Below are 19,472 nucleotides of genomic sequence, written 5' to 3'. Positions count from 1 at the left end.
TTATAGATACCTCTAAAACAATGGAGAGTACCTAATTAAGTTTTGAAGAAAGAAAGGCAATTATAAAATGGTATTGGAAATATGAAAGTGTCAATGAAGTTCAGAGTGCTTGGAAATCACAATATGGAACAAAAGCACCCACACGATTAACAATTACTCATTTGTGGGTTAAATTTAAGGAGCATTGAACCATTCAGAATATCAATAACTCAGCATGTGACAGGAAGAGGAAATCCAGAAGTATTGAAAATGTTGAAGCTGTAAGAAATGCAATCTTGTGCACCCCAAGAAAATCAAGACGGTGTTCTTAAGAGCTAGGTTTAAACCATACAAGTGTTTTTAGAATGATGAAGGAATTAAACTTTAAGCCATTTATACCTCAATTAGTGCATGCAATCCAGGAAGATGATCCATATTGACAAATGCAATTTTGTCAGCAGTACATTATAAAAAAAATGGTGAAAATCATGCTTTTCAGGATACAACTGAAAAGCATGATTTTCAGCATGAAACACATTTAAAATGAATGGCCATAATTGTGTTTACTGGGCCATTGAAAATCCACACATCACTCTACAGAAAGATGTCAACCTACCATGCAACTGTGTGGATGGGGCTCTTTTCATGTGGAATAATTAGTTCCTATCGATTCAATGGCAATTTTAATGGAAAAATTATCTGGATATGTTGAGGGATGGATTGTGCTGTACCAAAAATCAGCGACATGTTTGCAGATACATTGGTATATTTTCAAAAAGATGGTGCACCTTCACATTATCATAAAGCTGTGCATGATTATCTTGACAATGAATTTCACGATGACTGGATAGTTCATCGAGGGAGGCTTTTGAATATTCTCCAAGGTCGTCAGCTCTCACCCCTTTAAATTTTTTTGCTTGGGGATACTTGAAAAATCGGGTTTACAGTCAGAAATTGCAGATATTGGAGAAATTGTGGATGAAAATTCAACAAGAAGCAGAAAACATTTCACTTGATTTGTGCATTTCAGTAGGTAGATCTGTTGAAGACAGATGGTGCTCATGTATTAATACTTATGGAGGGCATTTTGTACAATTAAAGTAAAGTTTTATTTTCGAAAAAACAAAAAAATGTATCATCATCATCATCAGCCATTTTCAATCCACTGCAGGATGAAGGCCTCTCCAGCAACTTTCCAGTTGCTTCTGTTTTGAGCACTGGACATCCATTTACTACCCACAAACTCATGAATTTCATTTATCCATCTCCGCCTTTGTCTTCCAGGTTTTCTTCTAGCTCCTCTTGGATACCATTCTGTTATTTTCTTAGTCCATCTGTCATCATGTCTTCGAGCTATGTGTCCTGCCCAAGACCATTTTAGTTCTTTAGTTTTGATAAGAATGTCCTTTACTTGAGTTTGTTGCCTAATCCATGTGTTTCTCTTCTTATCTAACAGTCTTATTCCCAATATGATTCGTTCCATTCTTCGCTGTGTGGTTCTCAGCTTCTCTTCCATTCTTTTGGTGAGTGCCCAAGTTTCACTTCCATAAGTCATGGTGGGGAGTATACATTGGTCCATTATTTTACGTTTCAGACAAACTGGGATATTGCTCTTCAGTATGTGACTATATTTCCTGAATACTATCCATCCAAAATTTATTCTTCTCTTGACTTCCAGCCATTTATCATTATTACAGCTAATAACTTGTCCCAGATAAGTATATGACTCCACCTTTTCAATTACTGCTCCTTCAATCATTATGTCTCTTTCTGTGGCATACTTGTTCATCATTACTTTTGTTTTAGCCATATTCATCTTTAGTCCAAAATCCTTACTAGCTGTGCATAACTGATTAAGATTTTCCTCTAATTCTTTGGGATCATGGCTTATGACCACAATGTCATCTGCAAATCGCAAATGGTTTAGGTACTCTCCGTTCACATTGACTCCTTTCTGCGACCAGTCTAATCTTCTGAAAGCTTCCTCAAGGGCAGCAGTAAACAGCTTAGGAGATATTGTCTCCTTGTCGAACTCCTTTCTCAATTTTAAATTTCCTACTGTCTTTGTCTAGTCTAATAAAGGAGGTAGCACTCTCGTATATTTTCTTCAAAATCATAATATATGGGGTATCAATGCCTTGTCTTTCCAGTGCCCGAAACATTGCCTTATGCTGTATGGAGTCAAATGCCTTTTCATAATCCACAAATGCCAGGCATAATGGTGTTTTATATTCATTTGCTTTCTCCATTAGCTGTGATATTACATGAAGGTGATCCATAGTTGAGAATCCTGTCCTAAAGCCAGCTTGCTCTTTCGGTTGATTCTCATCCAGTATTCTTTCTAATCTGTTAGTAATGACCCTTGTGAACAACTTGTAGATGTGGGATAACAAGCTAATTGGTCTATAATTTCCAATTTCTGATTTATCTCCTTTCTTATGCAGCAAAACTATGATTGCATTATTCCACTGCTTAGGCGTCACACCTTTTCTAATGCACTTTGTGAAGAGCCTTGCCAGTTTTTGTGTTATGTCTCTTCCTCCCAATTTTAACAACTCTACAGTAACTTCATCTTCCCCCGGGGCTTTCTGATTCTTCATTTTCTTCAATGCATGTTCTACCTCATCAGGAAGAATATTGGGTATGTCGTATGTGTTGCTACTTTGCAATCCATCTTCCCCACTGCTGGCATCATTCCCCTGCTCCTTGTATAATTCTCTATAGTAGTCTTCTGCTATTTGAATTATGCCTTCTCTGCTGTTTATAAGTACACCATCGCTATTCTTCAGTTTCAGTATCATTTGTCTTTCTGTATTACTGCTCATGGCTGCTGATTTAAATCCTTTGTTTTCCCTTAATGCTTGTTCTACTTTTCTTGTGTTAAATCTTCTTATGTCCTCTCTGAGTCTCTTTCTAATGGCTTTGCATAACTCAGTATACTCAATTTTCTCCCTGTCAGTGTTTTTCTTGCTTTTCATTTGTCGTCTTCGGTTCATCATGACAAGTGTTTCTTGACTAATTTTTTCTTCTTTGGATTTCTTTTTCCCTATAGGTTTCTTGGGCTTTATCACTTTCAAAAAGTTGTAATATTCCTCGTCGATATCTTGGTCCTCAGCAGTCTGCAGAAGCTCATACTTGTTCTTAAGTTCCAGTACATACTGCTTTTTCTCCTCTTCTGTTATCTCAAAGACCTTTGTATTATTTACTCGAGTCAGTTTTTTCCTTTCCTTTCCTACATCTATATCAAGTGTACATCTTACCATTCTGTGATCACTTCCAACATTTACCTTATTTAGGACGGTGACATCATTCACAATATATCTTCTATTAGTGAGGATGAAGTCGAGGCATCGATTTACTCGAGGCAAAAAATGTATACTTGTATATATCCTCTATACATTAAAAAGGTTTTTCTCCTAGTGATATTTATTCGAGCCAAAGGGAGAAGAGGGTAGGGCAATTACGTCACTAAATATGTGCAGGTAAATAATTACATAGGTCATTTCCTGATTAGATTTCAATCATTGCATTATAATGTTAGTATATTAGTATAATGTTGTTATTATACAAATAACATGTAATTATAAAATAACATTATACAATACAAAACTATACAAATGTTTACAAAAAACTAAACTATTTACAATCATACCTCTCCTATAACAGGATGATGGGTCCCTTTATCAGCTAATGTTAATACACAAATACATTACAATGGAATATCAAATAATACCAATCACGGTTATGTCTTAGACAAGTGAAGCATGTGCACGAGGTTGGTGAACGTTAAATGGAAGGAACATTAAATGGGTTACTGGGCAGAATCAGACACTTGCTGTTGACAATGCAGAGTGCATACGTGGGACGCAAGCCAAAGTTTGTCCCATTGAAAGAAAGCTGCCTCCATAACATTCACCAACCCCGTCCACATGCTTCACTGTCTAATACATGACCACGCCTAGCATCATTTGATGCTCCATTGTAATGTCAGCTGATGAAGGGACCTGATATAGTTTATATATTTGTAAATAGTTTAGAATTTTGTAGATATTTTAAATATTTGTATAGTTTGTAAATATTTTAGTCCTGCTCTTTCGGATACAACAATATTCCTCATGCATTATGGAACCCAAAGCAAAAGGCCTTTTCCTAAGTGACCTATGTAAACGTACGTAAATAATTACACTGTGATATTTATTCGACTTTGAGAATACTGCATGGTGAGGTAGTCAATGGGAGAAGAGGGATGTGGGTCATGTGGTATAAGTGGGTGGGGCAATTACATCACTGCAAATGCACAGGTAAACAATTACATGTCATTTTCTGATTAGATATCTATCAGTGTGTTTCGACAGGTGTGTCTTTTATGTAGAAAAGCGTGCGCAGGGATTGGCAAGCAGGTGCGAAGCCCTCTAGTTGATCATTAAATATAAATTTTTAAAGTGTGTATACATAATTTTGAAACATCCTGTGTATATATATGGAATTTGATCAAAAAGTTCAGTGAATGATCTTATAATTTTTGAACACACACACATGAAGTTTTAACTAACACCTGTTTTGCTGCATACTGAAAATGAGAACATGAAAAAAAAAAAAAAAAGGACAATGCACACTGTCAATGATTTCTTGCTGTTTTGAAAATTTTGACCAAGGAAACACTGATGTGCTCCATCCACCTTATCTGTCTGAGTTGGAACCATGCTACTTTTGGCTGTTTCCAAAATTAAAACAGGACAAGAAAGGAAAACAGTTTTTTTGGACTATGAGTGAACCTTAGTTTATCCCCACATACAAGGATAAAACCACTGCAACTAGTATACTGGAGGTGCACAGATTGCGGTATGGCATCCATGTCATGCAGAGGAGTGGCTGACCTTGTGCGTTATCAGGCAATTAGGTAGATTCTCATTGCTTAGTGATTTCCCACCATTTTGCTTACTGGAGGCTTGAAGTGGTGAAAAGTGCTTTCTGGGTGAAAACCACGTTTAGCCTCCAGAGCAAAGCTCTGGAGACTAAACTTGGTTTTTTACTGTATGCTTATGAAGAACAGATTCTCCAACCACGTTTACCCAAAATGGCTAATAAACAGTGCCTCAAATACTGCCGAAAGAAATAGCAAAGAAAAACAAAAAGTAATGAAAAAACAATGGAGAGACCTTCCATACGTTGAAACTTACCAACAACCTTTGAAAAAAATTCTCAAATATTCTGGGGTAAATCTAGCCTTTGGCAGCTGAAATAAACTATAAGCATACATCAAAATTAAAAAAAAAAACAAAAAACAAAAATAGACTTTAAACAACAAACGAACAAACAGTTTATGCAATTCCTTGCACAACTAACTGCGACTATATATATATATATATATATTTTTTTTTAATGTAAACCCCAAACATGAGAGGTATTAGAACCTATAGTACTTAGTACCATGCTTGGTTGGGAGGTTGAGAAGACGAAAGAAGATATTTGTTGACATTGGACTTGAACTTCTGTAGATTGTAATTTTCAGGAAATACGTATTAAGGAAGGTTGTTCCAGAAAACGGCAGTTGAATGAATAAATGAGGAAGATGAAAAGTTGGTTCTGTGGGTTTGAAGTTGGACAGTAAATGGATGTTGGCTAGTGGCGGCACATGTTCGGACTGTTTTGAAAGAGAGAGCGGGAATTATAGAAACCAATTCAGAAAAACAGTGCCCATGGAAGTATCTGTAGAAGAGGCATGCAGCAGAAACAGTACGTCTATGAGAAAGCGAGTGGAGAGACTCTGTTAGAGATGAATCATTAATTAACCTAACTGCCCTCTTCTGAATGGAATCAAGAAGCCTGAGAGAGGTTTTGGGGGCACCAACCCAGATGTGGGAACAATATTCCATGGCATGGCAGATTTGCGATTTATACAGAGTGAGCAGCTGTTTGGAAGAAAAGTAACGTGGGGGAAAGAACTGAACCTTGGGGGACACCGGCATTAGTGGAGAAGTTAGAAGACAGAGAGCCATCTACCATCACCCTCAGTGAGTGATCAGAGAGAAAACTGAATAACCAATTACAAAAAACAGTAGGGAAACCACAAGACTGAAGCTTGTTTAGAAGACCTTTATGCCAAACACGATCAAAAGCCATTGAGATGTCAAGAGCAACTGCTTGTGTTTCACCCAACTTTTCCATTGAATTAGTCCATAAATGGGTAACATAAGCCAGAATATCACCAGTGGATCGACACTGACGGAATCCATACTGGCGATCGTTGATCAGATTTGATGTTTGATTTGATTTTGGATTTTATTGACGCATTAGCAACTAGGGCTATAATGCGCCAAGACCAGACGTTGATCAGATGGAAGGTTTCTAGGTAGTTTAAGAGTTGCCAGTTAATTGATTTCTCCATTACTTTAGAAAGAGTAGAAGTAATTGCAATGGGACGATAATTGGATGGGAGGGATTTGTCACCCTTTTTAGGAACTGGCTGGATATGAGCAAATTTCCAAGCAGAAGAAAAAACACCTATGGAATAAGAAAGTGAAAAAAGGCGGCAAAGAATAGCAGTAAGTTCAGGAGCACAGGTTTTGAGAACAAGTGGAGAAATACCATCAGCACCTGGAGCTTTCTTAGCATCAAGATTCATCAAAATCCTTCTGATATCCTTTTGACGGAAGATCACAGGAGGCACTGAATGGAGCGTGTTGGGAATGGTGGGAGGTGTTTTACCAAGATCATTAATACATGAGCTGGAAGAAAAATGGGATGCTAGCAAGGTCAACATTATCCTTGGCTGATGTGACAACAGAACCATCTGGTTTGGAGAGGGGTGGGAGCAGAGATGGGCAAAAGTTGCGGCCAATAGCTTTGGCAAGAGACCAGAATGCTCAGCTACCATTAGGGCAAGAAGCAAGTTTTATACTGCTAGCATGTTCAAACTCTAGTTCGGACTGATTAATAACTGCCTTAAAATTGTTGTGAGCTTTGGTGTAGGCAGAAAATGAAACTGAAGAATTAGAAACAAGCCAGTTACGACATGCAACATTCTTCTCCTGAACAGCCTTAGCACATTTATTGGAAAACCAAGGTTTAGATAAAGGACGAGATTTTAAAGTGGAGTGTGGGATAAAGGATTCCATTCCTGCAAGAATAATTTCTCACTGACACGATCTGAGCAAATGTTGACATCAGACGTTTGAAACAGTAATCCGACCAATGAAAAGAAGAGAAGAAGTCTCGCAAGTCATCCCATTTTGCATTCTTGTAATGCCAAACACGAGGTTGGGAATAGCCATGAGATAAAGGTTCATTGGAGAAGAGACAATCATCAAGTTGTAATCTGAAGTGCCTAAAGGACCTCTCACTTCGACCGTGTACTTAGAAGGGTTGTTTGTGAGAAAAAGATCAAGCGTGTTGGGTGTATGGTTAGGATTGTAGGGGAATTCTGGTAGGTAAATGAACAATCTGTGCTAGGTCATTAGTAATTGCAAAAGCCTCAGCATCTCGACCTGCTGGGTCAGTGTGACTAGAAAACAGAAACCAGCTGGAGTTGTGAACATTAAAATCACCAAAGAAAATTACCTCATTGTTAGGAAAGTTGGACTGGAGAAAGTCAAAGAGCTCCACGTGATTAGTGGAGTTGGGAGAACGGTAGAGACAACAGATGAATTTGACACAATGAGGTAGAGAGATTTTAAGCCAGAGAAGATCAAAGAGAGCGGATTCCAAATTGCCAAGTCTCTGACAGGGAATATCAGAACGGATATATGCACAAGTACCACCTTTGAGGCAAAAGGAATCATACAGCGAATAATTTGGGCATCTGAGATGAGCAGTAGTTGAATCAACCGATAACTGAGATTCTGTCAGAAAAAGTACATGGGGTTTGGCAGACTGCAAGTGGAAATGGACATCGTTGAGATTAGAATTGAGACCACGTATATTTGTGAAATGAATTAGGAAGTGCTTGGGAGGTTTAGATCTTTTCGCAGATAAGCTTGCTCTATTAGTTTGACAATTCATGGTGTATTCAATGGTAAGAAAAAGAGGGTGGGACATGCTGTATGAAGTAATGAAATTTTTGGATATGGCGTACCCAGATCCTTGACATAACGTGGCCTCGACAATGCTCCCCGCATACACACTACTCGGACTCCCTCCAGTCACTATCTGGCAGAGTAGAGGTAGCAAGATTATACACTAGCTGATCCAGAAGCCTCCTAGAGAGTTACCAATAGGTTCGGTCCAGTGTACTAACTAGCGGCCGGCCTGCGAACACTGTTTTAGAGCTGTACCCTAGAAATGTAAGGAATATTGGATCTCGCCACAACGTTCATCATAACCTCAAAAGTCATCAATCATACTGCATGATGGAAGAGATAGGGAAGGGTTGACCGGAACTTAGCTCTAGAGACTAAACATGGGTTCCACCACTTCAAGCCTCCAATAAGCAAAGTGGTGGTATTTCATTGGTTGATGAGAGTCATCTACTACCTATATATATATAGGCAACATGAGAACATCGTTACAAAGCAGAATCCAAAATCACAAAATAAGCTTAAAAGTACCCTCAAATAATACAGAAAAAAAATAGACTGAATGGAAAAATTTAGCTCTGGGTTGGTAGCTCACCACTTAGACACAGCACATTACCTATCCTTTGAAAACACCATAATCTTAGACAAACAAGACACAAAATTTGTAAGCTAGAAACCAGTGAAATTCTAGCCACAAGGTCAACAAACAAATCAATAAACATACACAGACCAATAATAATTTCAGAGGAGTGGGATCTAAAACAAATATCCTACAAGTTCAAATTTAATAACAAAATAATACACTCCCATAAGTGTTGGGGGGGGTATTATATTTTGGACCTTTACTAACAGACACTGGTAGTCATGCACCCGGATTTCCGATTGGAAACATATTTTTCCCTTTAAATGACCTTTAAGCTGTTCAAAATCCCTAGATTTTCAAATTCCCAACCTATTAGTGAAATACGAGGGAGCGGGAATTTTCCTTCTATCCTGCTTCTCTTCCTTTCACCTACTCACCTCCCCCCCTCATGCTTTGGAAATATGACAATAGAATGTGCTGGGGTTATATATACAGCCTTCAACATGTGCTCGCATCCCCTTTGAAGATACTATAGACGAAACGCCCCTGTCAAGCTTCGTATAATCTTTTCTCATTATACTCTCAATTATTTGCCATGATTGGATTTAGAGTAAAAGCTTATTTTTATTCCTTTGTCTTGTTGCAAGGTTTTTCCCCTTCCTTTAAGAAGGTCTTTGAAACAATTTCCATCTATTCTGATTACATCTTACATGGATGCAGTTATTCCTGGAAAATATCTCAGGTAAGAGATTTCCTGATTTAAAATACAGGGTGTCTCAAAAATATTGGTACAAATGTTTAGTGGAGGTAGGTAACATCTAAAGGAATGTGAATCGCATAGGAACCCATAACCAGAAACGTCACCGTAAGTCGTTACATGGAGCTGTTCATCAGTTCGGGAGAGGGAAAATTTCTGGTTTACTCATTCAAGCAGTAGTCGCTGCATGAAGAGCATGCATCACTATACGGTGAGCCGGCAGACATTCACCTAGTGCATGGATTAGCAGAGGGCCCCACACACTGTGCGGCCCCACACGGCCACAACATCGATTTGCAATAAATGCGTGGGCAGGTAGGGTCGGTGACTGCTTAGTCGTCCCATACCTCTTACCATCTCACATGAATGAACTCTGCTAAATATCGGATCTTTCTTGAACAAGTTCTACCAGGGTTACTTGACGATGTTCCAGCAAATGTGAGACGCAACATTTGGTTTCAACATGGCGGGGCGCCTGCCCATTATGGAAGGTGTGTTCGTGACCATTTGAACAGGCATTTTGGGCGTCGATGGATTGGCCGTGGTGGACCCACTGCCTGGCTCCAACGCTCACCTGATTTATCAAGCCTTGATTTCTTTCTGTGGGAGGCCTTCAAATCTATCGTGTATGAATTGCCTGTGGAGACGGAAATGGATCTCGTGGCAAGACTCATCTGTGCTACTGCTACTGTCAAAGAAACTCCAGGTGTGTTCGACCATGTCTGCCAATTCATGCTGCATCGGTGTCATTCATGCATCGCGTCTCATGGTGGAACCTTCGAGTATCTGTTGTAACATCATGAAATGCATCCATCTCGTACTCCATTGTTAATATTATGTCAAATAAATGTTTGCAACTAATTACTGCCTTGTGTCATTTCTGCTTCTTGTGCCTCTGCTACTACTTTCCCGTGACGTTTCCGGTTATGGGTTCTTATGCGATTCACATTCCTTTAGATGTTACCTTCCTCCCCTAAACGTTTGTACCAATATTTTTGAAACACCCTGTATAATCTTAAGATCTCATTTAATATATTTAGTATTCTATTTTTATTTTTGATTTGGTTAAATTTCAAAACAGTGGTTTAAATTCAAAATGAGGACTCAGATTCTCTACAAGAGAAAATCACAACAGTATAGCTTCTGTCCGATTTTACGAATATTAGCAGGTCTTGATCACATAAATTCTGTCCATATAGTTCACTGGACTGAACCTACTCGGTGGAAGTCTCAGTAGTGTGCATACAGCAAGCACTACTGAAACCATATTCTTGCAAGATAAAACAATATAATCCTTCTTTCAGAACTTAGTATTCAAACCAGATACTTCCATTTCATATCAGACATCTTGAAGAGTTTAATAATTCTGAATAAAATATTGGAAACCTAGAGTATACTTCAGATTAGTATTACAGTAGTGAAATAGAGAAAAAAAGCATGAGAGACAGAGAAATAAAACAAAACGGCTTTATGAGGTAATTTGTGAAGAGGGAAGATAAAATAAATATTTTATGTCAGGAAGCTGGGCATTCTTGCTGCGTGTACATGTCATATCCAAAAATTTCATTAATTCAAACATACAGCATATTCTTCCCTTTACTTTTTCATATGCAGTGCATCACAAATAGTCAAACTAACAGAACAAACTTATCTGTGAAAAGATCTAAACCTCACACAAACTTCCCCATTCATTTCAAGGTCCATTTCCACTTACTGTCTACAAAGTTCCACTTACTTTTTCTGCAGAACCTCAATTACTGGTTGCCTCAACCACCACCATCACGCATTTTATTTGTCCAACTTATTCACTCTATGATTCATTCTGCTTTAAAAGTTAGTACCTGGATATAGAGGATTTGATCAAAAATTTTGGTGAATGATATTATAATTCTTGAATATATAATGGCAGTAATAAAAATAGAAAAAACAGAAAGGTAACTCTCCCTCTAGGTTACAGTTACTGCTTGAAAGACTAAACACTGTTGATTATAACAAAAAAAGGGAGGAAAAGAATATAACAGAATATCAACAGAAGCTAGAGTAAAAAGCACTTGTAAAGTTACAGGTCACTTTAAATCACTTAATGTTGTTTGGTAACAGGGGCTGTCAACCTTTGCAATTTTGCTTTAGAGTATTAGTGAGGCGAGTAAAGAATATTCTCCAATATTATTTTCAATAATTAGTCATCGTTAAGCATATTAATTAAAATGACACTATAGAAACACATCTTTTTATTAAGGTGTAATCTGTCATGCAGTCAAAGAGCTTATTTATTAAGGAGATCAAAAAAATATATATATATTTTTAATATATATTATTGATGCTTTCGCACTATACTTATACATAGGAGATCAAAAATTTATCGCTACCATCAAATAACAAATATTTTCTTGAGCAACAAAAATTGACCCATACAAAAAGTTACAGCTTACCTTTAGGAGTAATGTCTTTTAATGTTATTTCATCATATCCATGCTCCCGCACATGAATCCGAAATTCTGGCTTACCATTAACATCACGGATGCTGCATATATATTGGCATCGTTTTCCCAAACCTCTCATGCTCCAATACATTCTTATAACTTTGTAACCAACCTGTTAAATTTGAGCAGCAGTTTCAGTAAAGTATGATAACATATGAAATAAAAATATTAAAACAACAGTTTACAAAATGCTTAGATTCCATTTAAAATAAAAAAGCGTGCATGCCGAACACATGTGGTAGACAGTTTTATGCGAAACATCTTTGGGGGGCATCTACAATGGATTTATGATAACTAAAGTAAGAGACATATACTTGTGATTGCAATGTATCTAAATGTCTCTGGAAAACACCATCGATTGAGGTACAAAATACTTGCGACCTTCGTCTTTATTTTCTTAGGTTTTGTCACTTTCTTTTTCTTGCTCAATACTCTTGAAAAAGCTCTGCACTTGACTTAGCCATCGTTGAACACCCAAATTTTATTTTTGAAAATAACTGATGTGAAAACATTTATAATACGAAACATGAAAATGAGAGACGAAAAAAGAAATTGTTGACAGATATTTGTATCGTTGCAATCATACTTTCTGCAGTAGTAACTGCAGGTATTATGATTGCAATGACATCACACTATTCAACAAATGGCCACATTCCAATGGGAAATTAGGCTATTGGCTTGGATTTCACTAACCTCTTCCAAACCAAGGATGTTTTCACATAAAAGAAAACACTTTTCATATGTACAAGATACAAACGTGCTTTTTTTTTTGTTTTATTGTGTTTTTCTAAGGCAGTTCAATGAAATTCAAACGAATAGCATTTGAATTTTATAAATTGGTTCACTAGAATTCTAGATAACGTACCGGTCACAAAAAATGCATTATGCACTCTAATCACTACTAGTGAGTGCTCAGCAGACTAGTGATGGGAGTGGGAACTGCCTCTGACAGAAGCCGCAGATGACACAATCACTTCTGTGATGCATTTTTTGTGACCAATCAGATTTACTCCACTGTAGTTATCCCCAAGGATGTTTCACATCAAAAAAGGGTGGGTTAAAAGTAAGAACTAATAAGGCTTACAGTCAATGATTAAAAAAGTGACAAAAAATGAGAAAATAAAAGGTAAGCATTATTCAGGGTTTATGGGAAAAATTTAGGGAAAATAAAGTCTGGTGAATTATTCTGAACAGTCAAATAGGCAAACTGTTTTCCTGACTGCAACTTCACAAATTTTTTTTTTTTTTTTTTATGTAAACCCCAAACACGAGAGGTATTAGAACCTATAGTACTTAGTACCGTGCTTGGGTTGGAGGTTGAGAAGATGAAAGAAGATATTTGTTGACAATGGACTTGAACTTCTGTGGACTGTAATTTTCAGGAAATACGTATGAAGGAAGGTTGTTTCAGAAAACGGCAGTTGAATGAATAAATAAGGAAGATGAAAAGTTGGTTCTGTGGGTTTGAAGTTGGACAGCAAATGGATGTTAGCTGGTGGCGGCATGTGTTTGGATTGTTTTGAAAGAGAAAGCAGGAATTATAGAAGCCAATTCAGAAGAACAGTCCACATGGAAGTATCTATAGAAGAGGCATGCAGCAGATTGGTTGGTTGTTTTGTTGTTTATTGGCACATTGACAACGGAGATCATAATGCACCAGTTCATTCGTTATATTATGTCTTTGTATGTATATTGATTCTCTATATCTTGTCGTATTAACTGGAGTTAAATATTTTCTGTGATTATATACTCTATCATTATTTATAGTAGATGGTAGATGTTGATTGTCTGCATGAATCTGAAAATGTCTGATACCCGTCCCTCGTCACCTAGAATATCTCTGAGGGTGATGTCTTGATTTCTTTTATATAATGATGAGAAAATCTTTCGTCGATCATTTTCATAGGTTGGGCATTCTATAAGTATATGTCTGATTGTTTGGGTAGTATTGCATGTTTGGCATCTTGGAGGTTCTTCTGCACGTAGTAAATAGCCATGTGTGAGGTGTGTATGTCCAATTCGTAGTCTAGTCAGAACAACTTCCTCTCTCCTTGATTTTCTTGTGCTTGTTTTCCAATGTTCAACTTCTGGTTTTATTTTATATAATTTATTTGAAGTTTGTTTTTGCCAGAGTTCTTGCCATTGTGTCAGAGAGCGGTTTTGAATGATTGGTTTATAATCCTGATACGGAACTGGGAAAGGTTGTTTCTGAAGGTTAGTTGTTGATTTTGCAAATCTATCAGCTTCTTCGTTTCCTTTTATCCCTTTGTGTCCTGGTATCCAGCAGAAAAGTATTTCTTGTTTTTCTTTTGTTAAATCCGTTAATATCTGTTTAATTTGCACTAGAACTGGATGGGTTGTATTGGTCGTGGTTTGAATGGCTTGTATTGCACTTAATGAATCAGAGTATATTACTGTTCTCAAATGGTATGTGGTTCTGAAGTACTCCAGGGCTATCTGAACTGCTACTAATTCTGCAGTGTAGACGCTGCATTCTTTTGGAAGTTGGCGTGCCAGTGTAGTGTCTGGGAATACTGCCGATGCTCCTACATGGTTCTCTGCTTTTGATCCATCTGTATATATTGGTAAATGATTGGGATATTTAGTTCTATGTGCTGCATGTAGTTGTTGAAAGTTAATGTCTGATAAGTTATTTTTATTCCAGGTTTGCGTGGAGAGTTCACAAGTTGCGGAGTGGTTTATCCATGGTGGTATTATGTGCCTTTCAAGATTTGCAACATTATTTACGTTAAGATCATATGTTGTCAATAGCTCTTGCAGTCTGATTCCTAGAGGCTTGTTTGCACTTTTGCGATTCCTATATATGTTTTCAAATTTTGGTGAGAATAATGATGCCCAAGTCGGATGATTTCTTGTGGATCTTATCTTGTATGCATAGAGTAGGGCCAGCTTTTGTCTCCTGAGGAACAATGGTAGTTCATTCGCTTCTGTATAAAGACTGTATGAAGGTGATGTGCGGAATGCTCCTGTTGCTATTCGTAGTGCACTATGGTGAATTGGGTCTAACCATTTGAGGGCGCTCTTTTTGGCGGAAGCATAAACAGGTGCTCCGTAATCTATTTTTGATCTTACTAGTGTTTTGTACAGATTGAGCAGGGTATAACGGTCTGCTCCCCAAGATAGTGATGTTAAGACTTTAAGGATATTAAGCCGTCTCATACATTGTATTCGTAATTGTTTTATATGTTCTACGAAGGTTAACTTGTTGTCTAAAGTGAGTCCGAGAAATTTTACGCTTTGTTTGACGGGTATTTTGTGACCTTCTATTGTTAGTTCAGGGTCGGGATGTAAATTTCTTTTCCTGCAGAAGTGTACGCAGACTGTTTTTTGTTGTGAAATTCTAAATCCGTTTTTCTGGGCCCAACTACTGATTTTGTTAATTGCGCATTGCAGTTGCCTTTCTATTGTTCCCATATTCTGTGCTTGATACGATATACTGAAGTCATCTACATATAGTGCATGCGACACCGTGGATGGAAGTTGTTTTGTGATGCCATTTATTTTTATAACGAATAGTATAGCACTGAGGACAGACCCCTGGGGGACTCCTTCTTGTTTATATATTTTTGACATGGTGTTCTGTACTCTGACCTGAAATGTTCTGTTTTTCATAAAGTTTTGGATGAAGTCCGGTAAATGTCCTCTGAGGCCTGTATCGTGGATGTCTTGTAGTATACCGTATCTCCAAGCTGTATCATATGCCTTTTCTATATCAAAAAATATGGTAACCATATGTTTTGAACTTATAAATGTATCTCTTATGTCTGTTTCTATTCTTACGAGGTGATCTAAGGTGGATCTATTACCTCTAAACCCGCATTGCATACTGCTTAACCAGTTGGTTGTTTCTAAAAACCAGATTAATCGTTTGTTGATAATTTTCTCCAAAACTTTGCTCAAGCAGCTAGTGAGCACTATTGGTCGATAGTTGTTTGGGTCCTTCTGATCTTTATTCGGTTTTTGGAAAGCTAATACTATTGCATGATGCCAAGCTTCAGGATATTGCTCTTCTTGAAAAATGCGATTGTACAGTTTAAGAAGGTTTTCTATTTCTTTTTGCTTCAGATGTTTAAGCATATCATAATGTATGTTGTCTGGTCCAACTGCACTTGATTTTGTTTTTGATAATGCTTCACGTAATTCATGCAATGTAATTGGTTGGTTATAGGAGTCAATATGTTTGGTGTTAAAATTAATTCTGTTTTTTTCAGTTTTCTCTTTATAGTTCAAAAATTCTTCACGATATGATTGTTTTGACGATACTCTGGCAAATATTTCTCCTAGTATATTAGCTGTCTCTGAAGGTTCAGTAATGCTTTCGCCATTCCAGTGTAATGCTAAGGATGGTTGGTTTTTGTATTTCCCGTTCATTTTCTGTATTTTATTCCATATTGGCTGTGTATTTGTTGTTCTATTTATTGAGGAAGTAAACTGGATACAGGAATTTTTTTTGGCTTGTTTCCTTGTGTACCTGGCTAGCGCTCGTGCTTGCTTAAATTTTATCAGATTTTCCGTTGTAGGACATCTCCGGAACTTATTCCATGCTTTGTTTTGTTGTCTTTTTTTTGTCATACAGTCCTCATTCCACCAGGATTTTGGATGTAGCGGGAAACGAGTTGAAGTTCTGGGTATTGTTTGCTCAGCTGCCTGTATTAAGGTATCTGTGACGTGTTTCACAGCTTCATCGACTGATTTTTCTTGAATGTTTTGTGAATTAAATATTGCGAGTTCTCTAAATTTTTCCCAGTTGCCTTTTTCTATTTTCCAGCGGGGTGGTCTGCTGGGATGACAGGGAGTATTTCTGATCAGTGTGGTAATTACTGGGTAGTGGTCACTGCTGTATGGGTTTTCTATTACTTGCCACTTTAACTCTGGTAGGAGTGAAGGGGTGCATATGGTTAGGTCTATTGCTGAGGTCGTACGACTAGGAAAGTGAAAATAAGTATGTTCACCGTTGTTAAGTAGAGAAAGATTATGGTGATCTATTATTCTTTCTATTATTCGTCCTCGTCTGTTGATGTCAGTGTTTCCCCACAGATGACTATGCCCATTCATATCTCCCATTATACAGAAAGGTGATTTGAGTTCGGAGATTAGTTGGTCTATTTCTTCAAAAGTTATATCTGATCCTGGTGGAAGGTACACTGAACAGATGGTTAACTTAAATCTTAGTGTTATTCTTACAGCTATCGCTTCGAGGTTGCTGTTTAAAGGAATGTGTTCAGTTGGGATGTGATTATGAACCAAGATGGCTACTCCTCCATGTGTTGGCCCATCTCTTATTCTGTCTTTCCTATACATTGTATAATTTTTTACTGAAAGAGTTTCTTGTTGTCTAAGGTATGTCTCTTGAAGACAGAAGCATATTGGCGTATGGTGTGTAATTAGATACTGGACATCGTCGTAATTGGTTCGTAGTCCTCTACAGTTCCACTGGATGAACTGATCCATTATTTGGTTTTTCTAAGGCTTTCGGGTTGTTTCCGAAATGGAACATTCTTATGTTTTGTCTTATCTTTTTTAGGGTATTGAGGCCTGTCCATGTCCATTTCTTCTTCTGTGAAAATTTCTAATACTGGTTCTTCCGTTGTGTTTATTTTTCCTATATCCATCTGTTCGGTTGTTTTGGTGTTTGTAGGTTTACCTCGGTCTTTGTTGTGGTGCTGATTTGTTGGTATTTGTTCTGTGTGAATAGAAATTGGAGTACTCACTATTTTCTCCTGTTTTTGTGCCTTCATTTCATTAAGTGATTCTTTTGGCAGCATGGAAATTTCGGTTTGCACTCCTACTGATTTGTATTGGATCACTGCTTGTGCATATGATGGCTTGTTTGTAGGCCATGGCTTTATTATTCTTCTTGCTTCTTGGTACGTTGTGTTGTGTTCTGTTTTGTATTTCTGAATTAGTTTCTCTTGTTTCCATTTTTCACATGTTTTTGAGTAGGCTGGATGTTCCCCTTTACAGTTTGTACATATCAAGGTGTTGGCAGAGCAATCTGTAGTCTCGTGTTCTTTAGAACCACATTTTGCACAGGTAGCCGAGTTTCTGCATGCCATTTGCGAATGTCCAAATTTCTGACATTTGTAACATCGCAATGGATTTGGAATGTATTGTCTTACTTGGCAGTTCAGATATCGTGCTTTTACTGTTGCTGGAGGTTTCGGAGCATTAAAGGTTATGATTAGAGTTCTTGTTGGAATTATATTTCCATCCCTTCGGATATTGATTCTCTTCACTGCTGTTATCCCTTGGCTTCTTAATTCTTCTATGAGCTCTTCTTCTGACACATTTAAGAGGTCCCACTCGGAGATCACTCCTCTGGAAGAATTCAGCGTGTTGTGTGGTGTTACAACTACTGGTAATCCTCCAAAGTTTGTCGTAGCTAGCAACTTCTGGGAGTGATTAGGACTTTCTGTTTCTACTAGTATGTCCCCGGATCTCAGGCGTCGAACAGACTTGGGAGATCCTACTAGACCCTCTAACGTTTTCTGAATTACGAAGGGAGACATACGTCCTAATGTCTGATCTCCTGTCGCATGTATAACAATGTATGTCGGTATTTTTGGTGGGTCCATATCAGTCCTCTGTCTCTTTGCCTTTGTCTTTTCTGTATCTCTACTTGGTAGGGCTTTCTCTTGAAGCCCTGTAGTATCAGTAGTTATTTTACTACTCATGTTTGCTCTTTTGGCCCTGGGAGTGTTACTTTCCTCTCCCAGGTTACCAGCCCCGCCACGTGGAGGCAAGAGCAGTGCCACTTAGTGACCAAGCGGCTACTGTGTTAGGTTAGTAAGGTGAGATTAAGGGAAAAAATAAGAAAGGTGAGTTTCCTTCCTGTGTCTTCACTTACTGCTTGTAAGACAAAGAGCTGTTTCACAAAAAAATGAAAGTAAGTTAACGATGAAAATTAAAGAAACGCATATATTTTTTTTCTAACTCTCTATAAATCGCTGGGAATCGCTTAGTCACTAATAAATCGCTTGGCCCCTGGGGCCGCATGCAGCAGAAATAGTACATCTATGAGAAAGCGAGTGGAGAGACTCTGTTAGAGATGAATCATTAATTAACCTAACTGCTCTCTTCTGAATGGAATCAGGAAGCCTGAGAAAGGTTTTGGGGGCACCACCCCAGATGTGGGAACAATATTTCATGGCAGGGCGGATTTGTGATTTATACAGAGTGGGCACCTGTTTGGAAGAAAAGTAACGCCGAGAACAAAAGAGAAAATCAAGTTTTTTAGATGCAGAGGAAGCAATATTTGTAATGTGCTTGTGCCAAGAGAGATTAGAAGTGTGGGTAATCCCCAAAAGAGATATATCATTTTGCCTAAAAATCGGAGTGTCACCAAAGATAAGCATAGGAGCAGAAGAATCCTTTTTGCGAGATATAAGACAAGACTGAGTTTTAGAAGGGTTGAAATCAACTAAGTTGTCTTTGCCCCATTGGAGAATTACCTGAAGATCGGTATTTAAGGAAATGATAGCAGATTTTCAAGAAATTGAAGCTGACTGAACAGGGCAAGATTTCTCAAAATGGAAAGAAATGTGCTATCATCGGCAAAACTATGGATAGGATTTCCAGTCAATGGAAGAAGGTCATTAATATACAAGAGGAAAAAAGTGGGGGAAAGAACTGAA

At 37.8% G+C, this 19,472-nt stretch overlaps 1 protein-coding gene across 5 annotated transcripts in view; it reads right to left on the bottom strand.

Moving 5' to 3' along the window:
* The window catches only part of LOC150080216 (histone-lysine N-methyltransferase 2C-like), a 1,301,638-nt gene that overhangs the window by 115,065 nt on the left and 1,167,101 nt on the right, over positions 1 to 19,472 (bottom strand). For all 5 annotated transcript variants that reach the window (XM_090381514.1, XM_090381519.1, XM_090381517.1 and 2 more), the window contains one exon: positions 11,767 to 11,929. In XM_090381514.1, coding sequence (XP_090237640.1) covers positions 11,767 to 11,929 — 163 coding nt within the window. The remainder of the gene's footprint in view (positions 1 to 11,766; positions 11,930 to 19,472) is intronic.

The sequence above is a fragment of the Mastigoproctus giganteus genome, chromosome 9, assembly GCF_048544385.1.
Source record: "Mastigoproctus giganteus isolate SK-2022 chromosome 9, ASM4854438v1, whole genome shotgun sequence".
Lineage (NCBI taxonomy): Eukaryota > Metazoa > Arthropoda > Arachnida > Uropygi > Thelyphonidae > Mastigoproctus > Mastigoproctus giganteus.
This window is presented reverse-complemented; position numbering and strand designations above follow the sequence as displayed.